We start from the raw sequence: 22,860 nt of genomic DNA on the forward strand, positions 1-22,860 counted from the left end.
GCGAAGTCTCCATTCTGAATCTTACTCGATTCTCGCTCGCTCTTTCGATATTGAACTGCTGTTTTTGGTACTGCTGCTTTTGCCGTTTGCCAGTGACAGTGAATTTTACATCAAAATGCCTTATATTATTTAATATGAATAGGTGCAACGGAAAACTAAACTATTTTCCAACATCCTTTTCACCTGGATTTGCGTGCTCTCTGTAAAAAAAAGAAGTTATTAAATTTGTACTTTCCTATCTTCGAAACTTAAACCTTTGCTCGCAACAAAGCAACGAGATGGAAGTTCGATAGAGAATTCGAATTTTGTTTGAAACAAATACTTGTCCAAAGCGTAATACGCACTACACTATTATATTCTCTATTATACTACCTATTATATTCTCTTCGATGTAAACTATTACCAAATTTTAAAACCAACAAATATAACAATTCTCCTAATTATAGCTTACTTTCCAACCAATTTCTGTCGCTTTGAAGAAGACAGAGACAATTAAAATCTGCGTCAAGTATTTGCGCAAATGTATTGTATAAGTGCCCTGCCTCACCGGGACGCAATGGCGACGTGGCCAGCGACGTCGCCAAGTAGTTCATATTAAGATGTATGACGGCTAACTCACTTGGCTACCTACTTGGCAACGTCGCCAGTCGGTCGCCAAGTGAGTTAGCCGGCATACATCTCAATAAGAATTAGTTGGCGACGTCGCTTGTCACGTCGCCATGGCATCTCGGTGAGGTATGGCCCTAAAGGATAAAATGTAAGTACTTACTTGTTAGACTTAAATAAAATTGTCCTGCTTCAGTTTCTAACCGCCTCCACTGTTTGTGGCATTGGCTTGCCCATTGTCTCTGGTATGAAGAGGGCACAACTAGCTGCCAGTACAGCGAATACTGATATTATTATGAATGGGAGACCTTGCCAGTACTGTGCCTGAAAACAATTTAGATCCTTTTAGTACCCAAACTTTTAAAAATAGCATTTGGAATAATTGTTTCGGATTGGATTTTATAATGTGCTGATGTGTTTTGTCAAATCAAGGCAACGCTCGCAGAAATTTATACGCCTCTATCGGGGGTAAATTACCGATTAAGCGTTGAATGATTTTTCCAAAATAAAAGAGTTTAAATATAGTTTCATTTCAAATATTCACAATTTTTTGTTTAGTATATATGTCACCGTAAAATTGTAAAAACCGTTAGATTGTAATCTATCTCGCGAGATTATAAACTGTCGAAAGATTGTGAACCTCAACGAACTGCTTACAAATTAACGTATTATTATTCGGTAGTTATATGAAATTGTTGGGAAGTAAAATTAATCTGTAATTGACCAAAGAAGTTTGAATGATAACTAAGTTAGTGTAGTACAATCTACCGAATAATAATACGTTAAATTGTAAGCAGTACGCTGAGGTTCACAATCTTTCGACAGTTTATAATCTCGCGAGATAGATTACAATCTAACGGTGTTTACAATTTTACGTTAACATATATAAGCCTTAATTACGAAAAAATAATTAAATTCCCAACAAATTATTTATTTGTGTAGTTTGTAATGTTATAAAACTGTCCTGACGCGTATGCACTATCGAATAAATGTAGTTTTTTATAGATAGGCTTCCCTTAGGTTCACTTGTCCTTAGGGCTCAAAGACCAGGAATTCGCACTACATGTATTTAAAAGCTTTATCAAAAAATATCTAAAGATATATGTTTTATTAAATTATTGTGCACTCACCGAAAAAACGACGAATGACGACAGCAATAATGTAAGATTACCGCAAGTAAAGATGAGTGCCCCACCAGAAGCCCTCATTGAGGTAGGTAACAGCTCTGGAGTCCATTGGAGTAATGTATTATATGCCATAATGTTGAAGAATCTTGCGAAAACTAGAAGCGCTCCAGATGCCAAGTCTGAAGTAGGTTATAAATAAAACGCCGATCTTTTAATCACAGTGTAAACCAATTTGCCCGAAAGAGCTGTATATTGCTATTAAGCAGCAGTCCTTTAAATTAGGTCTCAATTTTATTAATAAGCAAAAGCCATCATTAGAGAAAGTTTCATAAAGAGTTGATAAAAATATATAACGTGAAACGATAAAGCGATACTGTAGCTCAATAAAATTGTTTTTTATTTAATATTACAAAGATAAAAATTCTCCAATAGATGTAAGGGCTAGGTACTTATGAAAAAGGTGTTTGGATTTAATACAAAATGAACGCTTCTTGTCGCTCTTTTAAGTATTGAACGGCGATGACAAAATATTTAAGAAAAATTTTGGAACCATAAAATATATTTTACGACTTAATCAGGAATAGTTCAACATTAATTCTCTAAGCTTTTCGTATAGAAAGGTATTGGAAACTTACTGTTTGTTACAAATGCGTTGGTCATATTGAGGACTATTGTTGCAATAGTTGGACAAAAGACAAGCCACCGTCGTCCAAGCCTTTAATTAAAAATATCTACTCAATTAAAATACATTTACTGACATTTGTCAAGATTAAGATGTAGATTTCGGAATTTAATGCATTTTTACTTACAACTTACTTAAGGTAATAACTTCGCGTTTATATCCATTCAAAAAATTTCATTTAAATGTATATTAAACCAAAAACAATAATAGGTACTCTGCAAACGTTTAAGTTCTAAAACAACTACACTCAGAGTTAAGTTTGACATAATAAACCAAGAAAGTAACATTGATTCGCTTTAGTAAAAAATACTTGTATGTATTAAAAGTTCCTTTTTAAATTAGTTTTGGGTGCTTTACATTCCTGGCCAGCGTTCTTACCTGTCTAACAAGAAAACCAACAACGATGTAGATGGTACTTCTGTAGCAGCCGATATTGTAAACGTGATGAAAACGTTCAAGCCAATGTTCTCTGACATTCTCAATATAGTATCAAAAGTTAACGTCGTAGACATTAAGGCTACGATCAATAAGACTGAGGTCAGTCGTAATTCTGGTGTCTTAATGAATTCCACTACACCTGCTTCTGAATCAGGTTTTTCTTTGCTTACTTCCTGCAAAAAAACCATTTAATCACTTTCCTATAAGTTATAGATCACTGCCGTGTAATGCTTTCAAGGGGAAAGTGATTAAATTTTTAAAGGCCTTTAGACCTTAACTTTTCTATCAATTATAAATAGCTCAACTTATTATTATGACATTATGTTAATATTCTTATTATATGCCATTATGAAAATTAATATGACATTTGCATGCCAACTTTTATATGGCTGATTGTGTGGATTTTTATAATTAATCGATCTAAATGTATCACTTTCTTTGCAAATAAACGATTTATTTATTTTAGGTATTTAGCTTTTAGGGTAGTTGTATAGACATATATAAATAAATTTTTCATTTAAAATGGCAACATATTAATTGTATCTCAGTAAAACGCTCAGTTGTTTATCCGTTAATCAACCGATTAACTCATGTTTTCCTAGATAGTTAGCCGCCTTCTTATTAGAAAGTAAATTCATAAAATAATTAAAAGATTTGCGTACCATAAATTTATCAATCACGTCTTGAGGTATTTCCTTTTTGTTGATATTTTCAACTCTTCTTATCATTTTTAAAGCCTTGTCTACGTTCCCTGTTGTTGACAACCATCTGAAAATATCATTTCAAAGATACCAAGTCTCCTACCAAAAGTTTCATTACTACATCTATTCATTCATTAAGAGTTAAAGGTTACATAATTCATTGATGAACAGTTTACCAAGATTAATTTTGAAACTAGAAGAAAAAAATACTTGTCCTTCAAGCAGTCATTAACTAATCGGTAGTTAAATTTAGTAGCTGATTTCCTCCGTATCGATGTAATTATTATAATATGTAGACGTATAGATATCATAGACGACTTTGAGTTCTACGTTATTTATTCTCTTTTGGCCTTTATAATTTATATTGTTGAGATCAATTACCGCAATGAAATTACAGGTTTGCTTAAAATAGCGTTTAGATTCAGTGTCGAGACTAAGCACTTTGGTATCAGGGTGTGATTCTAAACTAGATTTAGCGCTAACATCATCTGCCCGTGCGATGATTGTGAGATTATCAATCGCGTGTTCTAGTCTAGTCGACAAGTTGAAAATGGTACAAAATAGAGATACTTCTATTAAAATTATGTGCGATAGCTCATTGGATCTGGAATGACGTCTAGAAAAATGTGCTAAAAGCGTGTATTAGCACATAAAAAATTGCAAAAGTTATAAACAATTAAAGATGAAAAAAAAATGGCATTTAGTTTTTTGCCAATATTTAATAAACTATTAATATTTAAGAAATTTCAAACTTCCAACAAAAAACTCCTGACTTCCGGAACTCTATCTCCATTATTTATAATTTTAATTTAACGCTGAAAATAGGTCTGCGCGTGACATTTTTAGGATTCGCGCGTGGCGTCAAAAGCGAGTACGGCACATTAATTAATTAATTTAAGTTATTGTTTATTTTTTTTTAATTTGAAAAAATTATGGTGTATTCTGAACACTATAATTAATTTATTCCCGTTGGAAATTTTACTTAAAGTTAATTTTTCAATAAGTTAAACAATTGTTAATCACGTTAAGTCTCAAAGAGATGATTCAGCCAAACTTTCACTGGACTTAACACATACCCAATAACAGATAAAGGATGAGAGAAAACCTTACCTTGCACTTTCAGGTAGCAAAAATGGCACTGCAATTACTGCTACTATTGGTGTCACCATAACGATCTGCAGAATTCTCCAGTTGGCTATACTGTAAGCCAGCCACGGTAACACAAGGCATCCACTACCGAAGAATAATGCGATAGACATGTTCGCTACGAACGTACGGTGTCTGGAACCCACATATTCCAATACTGAAAATTATAATTTTGAAACCCAAAAATCTGTGAAGTTTTGATTGTGGATGGGCCAATAAGGTGGCAGTTTTTTTTAATAGAACAGCCCTGCTATTCTGTAACTCACTTTTCGAACTCACACAGCGGTTTTCGCATCGGCGGTCGCTCTCAAATCAGTCGTGAAGCAGTCATTTTATGATTTGGCATTATGATAAACAATAAACTTCAAGCTCCCACCTTTTCAGAAACTGACTGATTTGAGAGCGACCGCCGATGCGAAAACCGCTGTGTGAGTTCGAAAAGGGAGTTACAGAATCGCAGGGCAGGGGAAATTTGGCTCACGTTTGTTAAGTGATAGACACTGCCATAAAATAATTCAAGAATCGGTTTTCAAGAGTCTCTTTTCTAAGTCGAATTGGTTCGATTGATCGATTCCAAATACTGGTGATGGACAGGTAAGGTTGTGTTCGACATAAAGTAACAAATATTTATTATTAATAATGCTTGAATATAATTAGATTAGAAAACGGTGTTTATGTTATTTCATTATTTACTTACCTAAGATATACATAATCATAAAACATTGATTGTTGCTAAGGCCAACAATAAATCTGCAAATTGCGTAGTCCCAAAAGCCAGTCGTGAATAAAGTTCCTACACCGCCCAAAAAACCACATAAATTGGCCACTGAAAACTTACTATGGTTAATATTTGTCACCTGTGTCTGTTTAAAATACATTAAAGGCGGAAACATACTACTAAAACGCGACGCGACGTGTCGTGTCGACATCCGATGTCCATCGTGCACATTACCAACACGCGACACCACGACACGCTTGCAAATTCAAAAGTCATTTAGCTGATTTATTTATTTTTTTATTCCCCGCGCAATGTGTCAGCAAGTTTTTACCAATTTGAGGTTCAGATTCGAGGAATGTTTGCAGCGCAATGGTGCACACCTGGATGATGTTATTTTTAAGAAATAAATTTCCCAGATGTCTATTTTAATTGAAATAAAATTTTTTGTGTATTGTATTTAGTTTTTTTATTATATTTTTTTCAAATTCGCAAATCTTTCTGGCCCACCCTGTATTTTTCTAATAAACTGAATTGATTAGCAGGTTATTTGTATTAAACTAACAACATCCTAACTCCCTGTTTTTGTCCTTGTATTGAGGTAATCTTATGTCATATAAAACAGAATATTGTTTCACCAACTCAATTAATTGTTGGTCGTTCATTTCGCCAAATAAATCCAAAAATATCTAAGTATATAAATTGACATTGTCAAAAACTCGAAAGCATTGACGCATGACGTCATCATCACAACATCCACAACACAACGATCCAAATCGATTGGATGTTACCGCGTGTGATCACATGGCGTGTTGTCTATGTGCATCTGACCATATTAAATATATGGGATTGATAAGTACTGACATGCGTCGGATGGCGTGGTGTGGCGTCGCGTTTTGGTAGTATGTTTCCGCCTTTAACCTCTGTTTAGATGTATTTAAAGAATTTTTCTGCTTTGTACAAGTATGTGGATAGCCAAACTAAATTTTTCCTGGTTTGTTTATTTTGTATTTTAATTATGAGTATATTTTAAAACTTTAATTCAACTGTAATATAGGTTATTTAAGCTAATAAACAGTTTAGTCTTATAGAAAATACTAGTGTTTTTTACATAACTTAAAATCCACTAGAGTCTTTAAAGAACTAACTTATAAAGGATGATTCACGGTACACCGTGTCGCGACCGGGCCGGGCCTCGGCCGGGACACGGCCACCGTGCGCCGTCCTGGACATTGATTCATGTTACACCGGGCTGTTTGGGTGTACGCACGTACGTGCTTGCACCACTATATCTGTTTTTGTCAGCTAGTGATTTCATCTGTCGATAGACTTGACGCTTAAGTAATTATGCAATTTTCACAATTTGAATTGGCAGCTATTGCAATTGCCATCAATGACGAAGTATTAGAAAAACGAAGCGAAAGTACTAAAAGAAGATCGGGTGTACATCCAACCTGGAGAAAGCGAGAAGCAGAAGGGGAATTTTCTTTACTTTACAAAGAATTAATATACGACGAGAGCAAGTTTTATGGTTATTTTAGAATATCTAAAGAATGCTTTACTCATTTACTTGAAAAATTAAAACCAGATCTAACCAAAAAAATTACAAGATTTCAAAAGCCATATTTATCGTACATAGAAAAAATTCAACCTCACTAAGATTTGACGTTGGGTGCCCGGGCGCCTACGTTCATGTTACGACGTGCCGGGGCCGGACCGTGCCGGAGCCGGGAAACAATACCCACCGACATTACAACGCCGTGCCCCGGCCGTGCCCCGGCCGAGCCACGGTCAGGCATGAATTACTTCATACAAAAGTATATCAATAATGTTAGACCGTGCCCCGGCCGGGGCACGGCCCGGTCGAGACACGGTGTAGCGTGAATCAGCCTTTAACCTAGTACTTATGTCTACAATGTTCGCTAGCGTAGAGCTTTTCACTTAAGTTATAATAAGTAATTATACTTATAATTACTTAACGTACACTAACTCAAAATGCTTTGTGCTTAAGAGTCAAAATTAGTTGCAAATAATAATGGTTATCTGGAGTAACACACACATGCACAAAATAGATAAATATGTTCGACGATTAAGACGAAGTTTGTGCTAGTGCTGTTAATTACATTATTACAGCATTGGCATACTTTTCATGGTTATCTCTGGTGTGTGGCTATTGCTAGGATGTGTAAGTTAGCTAATAAATTTCCCCTGAAATCGATCCATTCCACCTCTCTTACTCACAGTTTTGCAGAGCTATCTTTTGCAATAACTTATCATTTATAACTCCCGCTTTTTAGATCACAATTTATAGTTTGTAAGAACTCTCTTAATAAAAAATATTAAGGATAAGCCATGCAGTGTTTGCCTGTTAAAGGTGTAGAATAGTTTTTATTCTTATTTTTGTGTGTTCCTAGATGAAAGCTGTTAATACCCGTTGGAAAAGAAAAATCGATAAAATTAACGTTCACTATATCAACGTCGTCGAAATTGTTCTACGTGCAACTACTATTATATTATAATATTCGTGAAACGACTCCGAGCCTAGTCAATATTGTATTTTATTACTTACGGAAATGTATTACGTCGCCTACACTTATTCTTTAGGCGCTAAAATAATAGTTTGACAGGCGTTATCGATTAAACTTCGAAAACTATTGACTCTTAGGGTGCGTCCACATCTGGCGAATATGGTACGACGCTCGCAGATCGCCGCGCGCGCGCCTTATACGAGCCCTGCGTGAGTTGCGCTAAAGAGGCGCACCGAACCATTGTCGTGACTGCAAACGGCTCGCGAGCTGCACATTCGCGGCGCATTCGCCAGATGTGGACGCACCCTTAGGCTTGAATACAATCTACCTAATCTGATTCTTGTCTGGTTTCAAGTAGTTGTACGACGATATAGATTATATAGATAGCAATCAACTCATTGATATACCGAAAAAATTGCTCTCAATTGCAGTAAATAAATAAAGACAAAGGAGACAAAATTAGCCGATGACATTTATACGTACGCGGTTACCGCCTTCGCCTTGCTTTGAAACTAGCAAGCTTATCCCGTAAGTGCAATAGCAATTTCAGTGATTCACTCTGTACGTAACCAAACCCAATTTCGATGTAGGTAGGTCACTAATATTAAAATATCCAAGTTACGCTACGAATATTATATAGCACAGTGCGACCACAGTTGAATTTGTTTTGTAAAATTAAAACGCACTATGCCAATTAATAGATAAGACCACAGTTGAATGGGCTAGGATTGCACAACAGAAGCAGTTCTATCATTTTTAAATCAATTCCGATTAGGAATATTAGACAGGATAATCAGTTAAAAAAGGAAAGTTGCTTACATTAAGCGAAAATTATTTTTTATTACTTACCTATAATAAGAGGAACACGCCCAAAATAGTCAGCAAGCACTCCAAGTATCATAACGCCCAATAAGGTTCCGGCAAAACCGAAACTTGTTACTGTTGGTATGTTACTCGCTTTATTGCAAACCGGAATGGGTTTGTAATAAAGCGAGTTGCACATTCGCCAGATGTGGACGCACCCTTAGGCTTGAATACAATCTACCTAATCTGATTCTTGTCTGGTTTCAAGTAGTTGTACGACTATATAGATTATATAGATAGCAATCATCTCATTGATATACCGAAAAAATTGCTCTCAATTGCAGTAAATAAATAAAGAGAAAGGAGACAATAGGAGCCGATGACATTTATACGCGGTTACCGCCTTCGCCTTGCTTTGAAACTAGCAAGCTTATCCCGTTAGTCCAATAGCAATTTCAGTGATTTACTCTGTACGTAACCAAACCCAATTTCGATGTAGGTAGGTCACTAATATTAGAGTATCCAAGTTACGCTACGAATATTATATAGCACAGTACGACCACATTTTAATTTGTTTTGTAAAATTAAAACTCACTATTGAAGTTGAAATCGGGATCGAAATGCCAATTAATAGATAAGACCACAGTTGAATGGGCTAGGATTGCACAAGAGTTCTAACATTTAATATCAATTCCAATTAGGAATATTAGACAGGATAATCAGTTAAAAAAGGAAAGTAGCTTACATTAAGCGAAAATTATTTTTTAATACTTACCTATAATAATAGGAACACGCTCAAAGTAGTCAGCAAGCACTCCAAGTGTCATAACGCCCAATAAGGTTCCGGCAAAACCGAAACTTGTTACTGTTGGTATGTTACTCGCTTTATTGCAAACCGGAATGGGTTTGCAATAAAGCGAGTTGCACATTCGCTAGATGTGGACGCACCCTTAGGCTTGAATACAATCTACCTAATCTGATTCTTGTCTGGTTTCAAGTAGTTGTACGACTATATAGATTATATAGATAGCCATTATCTCATTGATATACGGAAAAAATTGCTCTCAATTGCAGTAAATAAATAAAGAGAAAAGATACAATAGGAGCCGATGACATTTATACGCGGTTACCGCCTTCGCCTTGCTTTGAAACTAGCAAGCTTATCCCGTTAGTCCAATAGCAATTTCAGTGATTTACTCTATACGTAACCAAACCCAATTTCGATGTAGGTAGGTCACTAATATTAGAGTATCCAAGTTACGCTACGAATATTATATAGCACAGTACGACCACATTTGAATTTGTTTTGTAAAATTAAAACTCACTATGCCAATTAATAGATAAGACCACAGTTGAATGGGCTAGGATTGCACAACAGAAGCAGTTCTATCATTTTTAAATCAATTCCGATTAGGAATATTAGACAGGATAATCAGTTAAAAAAGGAAAGTTGCTTACATTGAGCGAAAATTATTTTTTAATAATTACCTATAATAAGAGGAACACGCCCAAAGTAGTCAGCAAGCACTCCAAGTGTCATAACGCCCAATAAGGTTCCGGCGAAACCGAAACTTGTTACTGTTGGTATGTAACTCGCTTTATTGCAAACCCATTCCCTCTAAAATAAAATACCTCATAAATTGTGCAATACTTTTTTGGTATTAATGACTTAGTTTAGACCTTAATTAGATTGTTTTGTAATACCGATGTAAGATAGTTTATAAGTACTAAAGAATTTTGAGCATATAGAGCATATATCCAGGAATACGCCAATAAGAAATGTCGGTTTTTATTCGTTCATGCTTATTAAGCACTACTATTCAAATATACATTCATCTGTTGCCCTACTACATATTTAAATTGTCTCATTGCTTAGTTCTTTATGCATCCTTATATTAATATTATACAATCCAAGCTGTTTTAGGTATACATGTTGTGTTTTAAAATTTACTTGTTCCTCGCTATCATCTGAGAGTTCAGTTTGTGGACGAAAGAAGATGCTTTTCCTCCGACCTAAAGGATCCATCCCTTCAATCCACTCACTGGCTTCGGGCTAGGCTACAGTGGCTAATGTCGAGAAGTTGTATATTAGCGGCCGGAATAGCTTTGTTAGTGCGTTGAGGGAAAGACGTCATCGTAGTGCTTATAACGGATTGTAGGTGTCGCTACAAGTTATTAAGCATGAGATTCTCGACGATGAGGTTGTGCCCACGAACCTCGTTCATAAAACATATAATGTTTTTAATATGCACAATATTAGGGTAAAAAAAGCAATAATGTTCAGATCGACGCTACGTGTGCACAGAAGTAATATTGATTACTAAATATCAATGAAATAACTGTGTGTCTAAGTTAAGGTTTATTTTAGCGAGTTTTATAAATCGCCAATAAACAGTGTTGGCCTAGTGGCTTCAGCGTGCGACATTCATCCCTGAGGTCGTAGGTTCGATCCCCGGCTGTGGACTATCTTTCTATGTGCGCATTTAACATTCGTTCGAACGGCGAAGGAAAACATCGTGAGAAAACCGGCTTGCCTAAGACCCAAAAAGTCGACGGCGTGTGTAAGGCACAGGAGGCTGATTACCTACTTGCCTATTAGATTGAAAAATGATCATGAAACAGATTCAGAAATCTGAGGCCCAGACCTACAGAGGTTGTAGCGCCACTGTTTTTTTTTTATAAATCGCCAAGTGCGCTCTACTAATGAACTACAAATGATAACTCTATTAGAAACTTACCTCAGTAGCAATAGTCTCGTAGGGTATATCGTTAAAGACAAATTCCCAACCATTGTTACATAATATCAAAGGTGTTCCTTCATCAGGTGGTTGTAAAGTCTCCAAAACTTGAGTCCAGTTAGCGTCAAACATTTTACATCTTTCATAGCTACCAGCAGAATTCATAGGAATTGATAATGATCGCCTGAAATATGAAAAAAATGTGCGTGTACTAGTGTACACACGTTAGATGTGAAACTTCTTTATGACCTTATTTTTCGAAAAATTATCTATATGCAACTTTACAGAAATTGGTTAAATTAAGTTAAATTAGATAAAGTTTAACAAAAGGCTTTTAATATCACATACTTGAATACAAATAATACAATTATTTCACTAACATTATTACAGAATTTCATAAATTGTAATAGAATTTTTAGTAGGTATCATTGTTATCGTTATTATACATTTTTGTTATTAATGGTTTAGAATCTCTTTGAATGAACCGTGGTAGGGACAAGAAAAAGACGCGCGTAACGGTCAAAGGTGACGCGTAACCGAAACATGTGACGCGTAACCGAAAAAATGTTACACTAAATTTTTTTCCAACCCCGATAAAGAAGTTTCAGTTCAAAAATGTACTGTAAAAATGCTTCAGGCTCTCGCGTGGCGTCACACAGAGCTAGAAGCCCTCACAACGAATATTGGCTAGTCGAGGCTGTACTCTCGGTTTATTAATTATTTAGTGGCTCGCTACATCTACGAGAAGATAGACGTGATTGGAATGACTGCGTTAGCTACTTTATGAGCCTACAAATATTATAATGCCTGCCTTGCGATTCTGTAACTCACTTTTCGAACTCTCACACTTTCGATTTGTCAGAATGCCAAATCATAAAATGACTGCTTCACGACTGATTTGGACGCGACCGCCGCTGTGAAAACCGCTGCGTGAGTTCGAAAAGTCAGTTACAGAATCGCAAGGCTGGTGTTTATATCACAAATACAAATTTATAAATTATGTTTATTAGTTATTCACTTCACGCCTCGTGGAGAGAGTGGATGGCCAATAAGAGGTATTGAAATTGACATAAGTACTATTAATATAACTACTCTAGTTAGTTCCCAACTCCCATTTACATCAATTTATTATGATTATATTTTTGGTTTCAAGTACATTTATAAACAAGTCTGGTACACAGATGTTTATGCAACTTTTCCTGAGGCAAATAGTAGTAGTTAATTTAGTTATTAGTTAATAATAATAGTAGTTAAAACATTTTGATAATAACGTCGACTAAAGAAAATTCAAAAAAATCGATTGCCCTGATCTTGCAAAAAAAACAAAATTGTGGTATAAATTTAGAATTAAACGACAAATTTTGCATTATACAATTTTAAGAGCATTGCTCAGTTTAATGTTCATTAAATTGTGCCTCAGAAGGTACCGCAAAATAAAACCTAAGAAATTCGGTCTCGAATTATTGGAGGCAATTTAATTTCTCAATTTGTTTAATATTATTCATTCTACCCCGGATATCTTATATCACCGTGAAATAAATATTTACGTAAAGTCGCGGGCTACCACTACGTGATAAGTTTACCTTAATTCCGCTTCCAGTCCCTCTAACTCCGGTACTTTGCACCAATGTTCTGGCGTCAGCGTTAGGTACATATGTCCGAAATAAACGAAAGTCCACATAAGGGCAAACGGGAACATCGCAAAAAACAACAATTTCTGATAAAGTCCCATTTCTCCCGCGTGCTGTATAACATTTTCCAACGCAACATTAACATCTTCTATTGTTTTCTAAAATTTATAAGCATTTATTATAGTCAACAAAAATATGTCTCAAATATCGCAATTACAAGTGTAGTTACGATAACGAAGACACTTCAGCCTGAGATTATTTTACTTAAAACTCGATCGTCACAATCACAAAACTTCAACGTTCATTCTTGTCTGGAGGTAGTCTACTCACTATGTCTCAAACAATTAACAATTTATTTATATAATACATGATTGCCGTTTAGGTCCACCTCAGAATTTCGTGTGGGTCACTGAGAATTATAAGACCTTTCTGGATACCAACAAATTTGTTCTCTTTATGTACAACATATAGAAAAAACTTCTAATTCAATGTTTACAATCTAAATGGACGTTATTCATGAAGTTTTATTTAAAATGCCGTTGACTTATTTTTTGGTCCCGACAATCTTTTTGACTGCCAGTAACTTAGTATGTGTTTAATACTTTTAACAATATTTATTTTTAAGATTTAAAAAAAAAAAAATATCAGCCAGCACAGCATTAATTTATATTTTACCGGCTTATTTTCGACTTGTTTGATTTCACTACAGCTTACGTTGTCCATCTTTCTTCCACTAAATAACCCTTTGTACTGATCTGTTAAAGTGTTGAGAATAAGTCTTAATATATCCCTATATTATCTTCATAGTTTTTGATAAGATAATATTGGTGGGTATTGCAATAATGTTATGATATTTGGAACACTGGAATTAGACGACATGTTATAAGTATGGAATAGATATATCGATGGCCCCAACGAATAAACGTGCAATCGAAAAACAACAACTTTTCAGGAAACAATAAAATCGTTTGGAATCACATTACTTTAATTACTTAATAAATAGATATATATATATATATATAATGTATTATCAAATTAAAGGTAAAAAATATATCTTTTAGCTCATATATTTAAAAAAAAAAATATTAACAGTTTTCTCAATATTCAAGAAAAAATATGTTATTTTATTATTCTAGTGAATAATATGTGACTTTTTAACAGTATTGTATCACTGCACGTTTATTCGTATCATAAATGAAGCATAAACAAGTATAGTGAAATGTTACACGGTTATTCTTTTTTTTTCTGAGTCGTGCTCTGGTCGTCTACAGTCTTATTCTTGTATATTTTGTGGCTTTTTCATGTTTGTAAAGATAGAGGCCCGTATATTAGCGTAATCAAGATCAATTCATTATTTATGTAATACATCTTTATTAGTGCATGGCATAATAATGTAAATTAGCTTATAATTTTTGATAAAGGTTAAATAAAAAATAATGTTAATAAGAATAATTATTTTTTAATTATCCAATTAAGAACAAATTAAGTACCTATTAGGTATATTATTTAAAAAAAAACAAGAAAAATTAAACAGAGAACATGAAATAAGTAGGTACTAATAATTCTCCTCGTTGGTAACCGAGGTGGATTCTAATAGCACCAAATTTCTGTAAAAACACTGGTAATGGTTTGGTATGGCTCCTGAGTCGCACAGACTTATTAAATCCCTATATAAAGAGAGTGGTATTGGCAGTCCAGTGTATGCGAGTTTTAGGTTTTCAGCATTTTCTATAGGTTCTCCTCGTCGCCTTCTTGAATTAGTCTTCGTGATAGTTTGCATCTCTTGTAATTCGTCTTCAAAACTGTATCTAAAGTATTTTGTATCAGGATGATTATAAGAAAAAACTACTTCTTTTATTTGCTCCAATAAATTCTATCCCCATTTTTATCAATTCTTCCCCTTTACTAACTCTTTAAAATCTATAAAATCAGCTTGCGTCATTTGTTTTACCTGGTACTTGTGTCCGGTAACTTTGGCATTCTCTATCAATGAATACATTAGGTCAGGTGTGTAAATAGTATGCTTTTTCTTGGAACGCTCAATGGCAGCGTAGAATCACCCTGCGATTGGCACATGCGATTTTTTTTTTTTTTTAAACCGATGTTAAGTGATACCGCCGCCCATGGACACTCTCAATGCCAGAGGGCTCGCGAGTGCGTTGCCGGCCTTTCAGGAATCGGTACGCTTTTCAGAATGACCTTTCTCCAAAAACCTATGAGTAATTTTTATGTTAAATTTCTTCGCCGCTAAAGAAAACATGGCGAATACGAAACGATTACGATTTTGCCCTGCATATGAATCAGAATAAAAGGATATATTTTTTATTCCTAATTCGACGTGTACCTGGATAAATGACCAAACACAACTTGCTACTTCTATCGCACCCCTTTTCGCAATCTGACAGTGCCAGACATTTTTTTTTTTTTTTTTTTTATTTTAAATATATTTATTCACAAAAAAGTTACACCTTAAATCAAACCATGCCCCACAAAACTGCTTACGCAGTTTGACTGCAGGTGACTCGCCTTAAATAAACATAACTTCTAAATCACTAAATTACTAACACTGCTACTACAACTAATACTAATACACTTAATTTACTTATAGGTTACAGCATATTTAACAAATGGTTTTTTAATAAACCTCTAAATTTATCCAATGAAGTCTCACGTCTTATGTCCTCGGGTAAACTATTGAGCAAGTATGGAATCCGCTTCTTCAACGTTCTATCTCCATAATAATTTTGCACCATGGGTATTTCAAATTTACCTTTGGACATTGACCTTGTGTCAGTTATATGATGCACCAAACTAGTAAAACGATCCTGCTTACCATGGTTATTTACAAGTACAAGGAATCTATGTTTCAGGCTAGCCGGTAAAATTTTACATATTTTGAATAGTTTATAATAATCTCCTTTACATTGATTCCTTGTCTTTTTATTTACTAGTAATTTTAAAAATCTTATTTGTAATGATTCTACTTTATCAATGTATGTTTTAAATGTTAACCCATAGCAGTCAAGAGCGTAACCTATTATGGAATCCACAAGTGCAAAATATAAATATTTTAGTATGGGCAATGAGACTTTAGTACGTAAATGGTAAAACTTTTCTAATAAAATTCTTAGTTTTCTACACAAAAATTCTATATGGGAATCCCAAGAAAAAGACGTATCTATTTTTACTCCTAGATAATTTACACAATTAACTTTTTCGATAGGTTTACACGTACAGTTAATTTTGTTGTTATGAAAGCAATCAAAGCCGTGCGCAAAAAGAGGAGGTGGATTATCAATAGAACTTAAATACGGGGAGTGAATAATTATCATCTTTGTTTTGTCAGCGTTTAATATGATGCCGTTATCATGTGACCATTTAACTACCGCATCCACATCCTCTTGAACCCGGCGACACATCTCCGAGAGGTCGGTACTAGCGCTGAGAGTACAAAGGTCATCAGCAAACATGTGGGCCGAGCAGTGACGTAATACTTCACAGAGGCTATTTACATACATCAGGTAGCACACTGGCCCACACCCAGAACCCTGGGGGACGCCGCAGTTTACTTGTTTCTCCTCACTGAATGCGTCGCCGACTTTCACACGGTAAGAGCGCGCCGTGAGACAGTCCCTGAACCACGGGTTCAACGGCTGCCCCAGGCCGCACTCCTCCATTCCATTTAAGAGGGTCTCAGTATTTAAGGTATCAAAAGCCTTCTTAAAATCATAAAAAATAGCTACAATAATTTTTTTATTTTCCAAATGTGCATTAATTTCGTCTGTAAAATTTGATAATAAGGTGTTGGTGCTTTTATTTTTCTGGAAGCCATGTTGACATTCCGTTAAGATATTATTTTTTTGTAAAAAAGTTCCAATTTGATTGACAACACATTTTTCCATAATTTTGTCAATACTTGATAGTATAGCTATTGGTCTATAGTTCGAAAAAACTTTACGATCGCCTCTCTTATAGACCGGACGAACGATTGCTTCCTTTAATTTTTGTGGAAATTTGTGATATTTTACAGATAGATTTATCAGATTAGATAATACAGGGCTAATCTTGTCAACAATTATTTTTAAGTCAGACATGCGTATAAGATCACTGCCCGGTGATTTATTTTTGTTCATTTTATCAATTATTAGTTTTATATCCTTGCCATCGACCGGTTGCCATCTCATACACACATTCGATAATTTAACATAAGTCTTCCTTTCCAGCCATTTTTCATCACAGGAGTGCTTTATTTGATCAATTTCCTTTGAGAATGTATCAGCAAAATCATTACAGACTGCCTGCGTGCCACCTTGTTTAGTTATGTTATTTAAGATTAGATTATCCAAAGACTGCTTATTTTTACCCAATAATTCATTAATTTTATCCCAAACTTTTTTTATATTATTATTACAATTTGAAATTGTTTTTTTATCATGTTCTACGTTACATTTAAAAATTGCCTTTTGACATTTGTTCCTGTACCTAGTATAAGTTAGTCTTTTTACCATATTCTTTGGATCACTAGACCATATTTTGAATAATCTATCTTTTTCAATAACCATATTTTTTAAGCTATTGTTTAACCAATACTTTTCATTTCTAGAATCCCTGTTACCAGTCATATTTTTTACTTTATAACATTGGTTGTATATGTCTCTAAATAAAGTAGATAACTCGTCATATAATTTAAATGGGCATTCAATATTTAAGAGATGATCGAAGTTGGTTTCTAATAATTTTTCTCTGACTAATCTATTGTCAAGCACACGGCGGTAGCGCTGGGCCGAGGTAATGGCAGGGGCAGCGCGTGATTCACACACCTCGCCCGAGTGAGCTACATTGGGGGTCTGTTTCCATTGTACAGATGCCGCGACCAAATAATGGTCAGATATTTTATGTTTTATGACTGCAGAATCGATTAATGCTGAGGATGATTTAATAAATATATGATCTAAACATGATTCGACTACATTACCCATTAAAATTTCCCTTCTCGTCACGTCTTTGATACATTTTGTAAAACCGTGTTCGGCTAATAAATCTTCATAACATTTTACATATTTATCGGTATCTTTTAACAAATTTATGTTTATATCCCCGCATATAATTACTTTGTCACTAGTAGATAATGATTGTAAAAGTTTTTCTAAGAATGTTAAAAATTCTTGGATTTTATTCTGATTATTGTATCTTGGTGGACGATATATTGAAATAACTTGTAATTGCTCACTTTGCCAGTTGCAAACAATGGAAACAAACTCGGCCGTACGCTCGCCGTTCACAAGGCTAGGTTTCTGGCTAAGCCGCGCGCACAACCCCGCGCGAGAGTAAACCAGCACTCCTCCACCTCTTCGCCCACAACGAGTGTGTGCATTTACATCAAATCCAGGAATACTATAAAATGTTAACAATGAATAATTGATATTAGGTTCGGTTATTACTAATATATCTATATAACTTAGATGGTTGTTAAGCACTACTAAAAGTTCTGAAAAATGTTTTTTTATAGAACGAATATTTACGTGAATAATACAGAGTTCTTTTTTGTAGATACATTGACTTATCCAATTATCTATGCTATCAGTACATACATAATTAATAGATTCATCATCAGTTATTAAGTCTAAATGAAATGAATCGTTGAATTTAATAAAAATAGTTAAACACCAGTTATAAGGTAGTTAATAAAAAATACTTAGTTTTTGTTAAGTAAGTCCACGATTTCACTTTCATTACGAATGCATATTGACTTTTCACCTTCACTTTTTCTAACTAGTATTTTACCCCTAGATACCCATATGTACTTGTAAATGCCATGAAGCTGCTTCCTCGTGTTCCATAGCAGTAACCTTTCTTCTCTATGATATTATAGATCGTGAAATTGTATACAGGACTTTCGTTTATAATGAAATGTGCCTACTTCACTTTGGGGGATATTCAACACTTTTTCCAGATCAAAACATGCTATAACACTGTCACCTGAACAAAAAGTTTCTTTTTCTTGTTCCTTTAATTGCCTGACTAATTGCTTTTCTTTCATAATCAGCTTTTAATTGTTTTTCCTATCGTCATCAGAAGTTTGGTAAATTGAACATATCTCACATAAATCTTTTTTAGGTTTGTGGAAGGATAGGTTAAACTTTGTATTAAAGATTATTTCATATTGGCGTTTAGTTGCTTTGCATGTTTAATTGTACTGGTTGTTATCCATTCCAAATATAGTCGGTGCATTTTTGAGATATTCAAAGTTTCACACAGATATTGCTTTTGGCTATCTTTACGAGTATTGTGTGATTCAACTCTTTCAAATAAATTTACATGGTCGATTATAAGTCTCTTCTGACATTCTTCTTGGCCTGTTCTTATGAGTTTCTCTGTAGTCTTTTAAATAGTTGTCATCTCCCAATTTATCCATAGCTGTGTATACTACTTGCTGTGTAATGGATAATGTATTTAAAAACACAAGTAATTTTACAAACTTTAATCATGGGATTAGTATCATCGAGTAGTTGATATGTTTGAGTACGATTATTTTTACGTTCAACTGTAATCTTTTTGACGTTATCTTTCTTAACATGTCGGTTAATAAAATCCCACTGTCTCTCATGCTATCGGGGACAGCCCAAAAACTCAGAAAAATGTTACTCCTCATATTTTGATGTATCTTTTCGTAACATTTCAATTTGCAGTTGCATGGAGGTCCAATAGAGTTTTCTGCGTTTTGTTTATTAGTTCTAGCACTTTCATAACTTTTACCAGAATTTTTAAGAATTTTGTGTTTTCTTATCTTTCCATAAAATATTAGGAGTTTCGGGTCTTTCCTCCGATTCTGTAGTTACAACATCCTGTAATATATTTTGTGTTTAAATACTTTGTAAAACACCATCTAAATCGGAAATACTTCTTAGATCGTAATCCTTATTAATGTATAAAACAGTCGGCGTGGCTCACATACCCCGCCCCCGCTTCACCCCTTCTATACTAACGCGCTATTGCAATAGACACGATCGGAAAAGTATCCGTATACTAAGCGGTTACTAATAATAACTTGAAATTCATGAGCGAAGAATTTTAGTGCTTGAACCTAGCATTGTACTAGTAAAAGTTGCTTCCGTTTTTACACGAATAATCGTGTAAGAGTAATTATTGTCGAAAGGAGAGGATAGGCACGAGCGGCAGATTGATTTAACACGTTTATTCTTGTGTACTCCAAGAAACAAATAATATGTAATAGGCGCATGTTTTGTTATTCATGATGATATGAAGATATATTTTTTCCCTACAATAAACGAATATTGTGCTCTAAAAGCCTTATTTTAAGTCTAAAATATTTAAAAAAAATTATATAGGTGTATGATAGGCCATTAAAACGAAGAATACGAAAAAATTTTTTTTGGGTAAGAGCTCTTGCACGTTTATTCGTTGGGGCCATCGAATTATGTACTTACTAACTTACCTCCCTTATCTAGTTTAATATTTTTTTCTCACAGTGGTTGCTCTTGTTCGAACTGATGTTAATGGAATAAAAGATTGGTGCCTATTAATCGGTTCTCAGTATAAACAAGTGCTTTTATAATAAACTAGCCGTTTCGCGCCCGCTTTGCTGGACGAATTAAAATAAATTTTATGTTTCATTATTTTATTTTTTTTCATATTTTTATTATTCTTCTTTTTAACTTCCCACTAAGAAAATTGAAATATTTCGAAAATCGAGTTTTTAACAGATGTTGACGTTTTGCGGTTCTAGGAAGCCTCTTTTGTTTTTATTAGCGGGAAAAATTTTCATAAAAGTAAAACAGAAATAAAAAAATGAAGGAACGTTGGAATTAAAAAAATAAATAGCCATAAACCATCTAGGAAAAATCGCATCGAATGGTGGTAGTTTCATGTTGATACGATCAGTGGTTTAGGCGTGATTGAGCCTCAAACGAAGACCATTTTCATTATATATATATATAGATAGACTAGCGGACCCAACAGACGTTGTCCTCTCTTAACTATGAATATTGATTTCGAATTGGAAATATTTAAGAAACAAAGTGTTTATTATTGTACCTAATGCTTTATGAAATACAACATTCTTTGTTTGTTTTTTCTTAAACGGAATACAGATTGTTTTGGCTGTAAAACTAAAACAATTTTGTATAACGCTCTACTGCAGTCATATTGAATACGGTAGCATTATATAAAATCCATTACATGCGATGCATTCGCAACGCATTTAAAGTATTTACCTACTAGACACCTTGCATTCATTAGTACCGGAGTTTCTCATAGGCACCCGTACCATCAGCGACTTAGGAAATTTAAAATGATGTTACTATACGATCGGAGATCTCTATCCGGTGTCACATTCTTATACAAATCGCTAAATGGTAAAATACTAAACAGTAACCATTGACGTCCCTAATTAATTTCCAAGGTTTTAAATCAGTAGAATTTTCCAAATTCCTTCTGCAAAAACGAACCTAAGAGTTCAGAGACTTCTTATTCGAATTCTTCGCGAAAAAGCAGTAGTTATCACTTATCCGGAGCTGGATATATGTATTATCTTTTTGATAGAGCATAAGAGCCAAATAAATGTCAACGTATTAAGTTAGTATTTTCGTAGTGTGTGTGTGAGTGAATAAACGATTTTAAATAAAAGGTGAATTATTTCATGCTCCCCGACTCCGAATGTTATTATTGTTAAATTTTATCACAAGGCAATTGCAGAGCAGCAAGGCAAGGCAGGCGTACAGCGTGTGAGATAGCGAATGATCGACATAACTTCATAATGTATATCTAAATGCCACTAATATTGCAATGAGAAAAAAATTCCCTATTTTGTGGGGTAATTTTTACCATAAGAAATACCCCATAAAAATATTGTTTTAAGCTATTGCATAGATTTTATTGCGGGCTTTGACGGGCACGGCTACCAAATCAAGAAATTCCGTAACGAAATAAACCTAACACACGATGACTTAATATAGGTGCGGCCAATGCGCGTTAGAGTTATCGCACGTGGTTGTAAAACGTTTTATTTTTTTTCTTTTGAAAACAATTCATTTCAAAGTGTCTTGAGCATATCCGGGCGTTTTGAGTTGGATGCCAGTTTAATCTACCCGTACCCTCAGTCCATTTATTATTTAAATACGGTTCATTCGGAAAACTGAAAAAAATGGAAAATTTATTCAAGTGCTGGTAGCCCCAACGAGTTATAATCCAACTATTTACAAAGGACATGAAGTGTGGCAACTACCTGACGTAGGTAACATGATTCGCAATTTAGTCGGTTAGCACTGAAAAATATGTTTGGAATTGTCGTATTTACAGTTTTAATTCATTGAAGATTGCTTATTATTGACCAAAATATTCATTCGAATGAATAATTCTTGAACAAAGTTACTGATCTGTAACAAAATAAGCTACTTACCGATGAAAGGTTATGTTTAGTTGTTTACGTTCACTATAGCTTTTACAGCCAATTATGCAACAATTCACGATGCCTGACACTTTAAATACACCTCTTATAAGAATAATGTCTTAAAATATGGGTTTGACTTGGGTTTCGCAGATTTATCAGTAATCAGTGAAAACATGTTTACCACCAAGGGCTCGGTGGTAAACAAATAAAACCCGATACGTAAATAGAGACAGAAAAACTGATACTCTGTTTCGCTCGGACTTAAGTATTTCACGTTAATGCCTTCTCTCTTTAGTTAAGATTGTTATTTTAGAAGCTCATCTAGTTCTATACTC

General features: G+C 34.4%; 2 protein-coding genes across 2 annotated transcripts; both read right to left on the reverse strand.

Moving 5' to 3' along the window:
- Positions 1 to 44: 44 nt before the first annotated feature.
- LOC125051220 (carcinine transporter-like) lies at positions 45 to 13,430 on the reverse strand. Its single transcript, XM_047651429.1, has 11 exons — positions 13,069 to 13,430; positions 11,486 to 11,669; positions 10,236 to 10,365; positions 5,398 to 5,526; positions 4,665 to 4,857; positions 3,516 to 3,621; positions 2,794 to 3,026; positions 2,369 to 2,448; positions 1,737 to 1,912; positions 770 to 930; positions 45 to 200 (listed from the first exon to the last, which is right to left on the reverse strand). The coding sequence occupies exons 1-10, from the start codon at positions 13,215 to 13,217 to the stop codon at positions 799 to 801; spliced, it is 1,512 nt and encodes a 503-aa protein (XP_047507385.1). The 5' UTR covers positions 13,218 to 13,430; the 3' UTR covers positions 45 to 200; positions 770 to 798.
- Positions 13,431 to 15,552: 2,122 nt separating this feature from the next.
- Positions 15,553 to 18,955, reverse strand: LOC125051241. Its single transcript, XM_047651454.1, has one exon. It carries the CDS (start codon positions 18,093 to 18,095, stop codon positions 15,726 to 15,728), a length of 2,370 nt encoding a protein of 789 aa, XP_047507410.1. The 5' UTR covers positions 18,096 to 18,955; the 3' UTR covers positions 15,553 to 15,725.
- Positions 18,956 to 22,860: the final 3,905 nt, after the last annotated feature.

The sequence above is a fragment of the Pieris napi genome, chromosome 7 (genome assembly GCF_905475465.1).
Source record: "Pieris napi chromosome 7, ilPieNapi1.2, whole genome shotgun sequence".
Taxonomy (NCBI): domain Eukaryota; kingdom Metazoa; phylum Arthropoda; class Insecta; order Lepidoptera; family Pieridae; genus Pieris; species Pieris napi.

Excerpts from the sequence above, each read along its gene's own strand:
- LOC125051220 (XM_047651429.1), bottom strand. The coding sequence starts at position 13,217 with ATGGGACTTTATCAGAAATTGTTGTTTTTTGCGATGTTCCCGTTTGCC. Across the intron at positions 10,366-11,485 it reads ACGAGACTATTGCTACTGAG|AGGGAATGGGTTTGCAATAA; the intron begins GTAAGTTTCTAA and ends ATTTTATTTTAG. Across the intron at positions 1,913-2,368 it reads CAACGCATTTGTAACAAACA|ACTTGGCATCTGGAGCGCTT; the intron begins GTAAGTTTCCAA and ends AACCTACTTCAG.
- LOC125051241 (XM_047651454.1), bottom strand. The coding sequence starts at position 18,095 with ATGGGTAATGTAGTCGAATCATGTTTAGATCATATATTTATTAAATCA.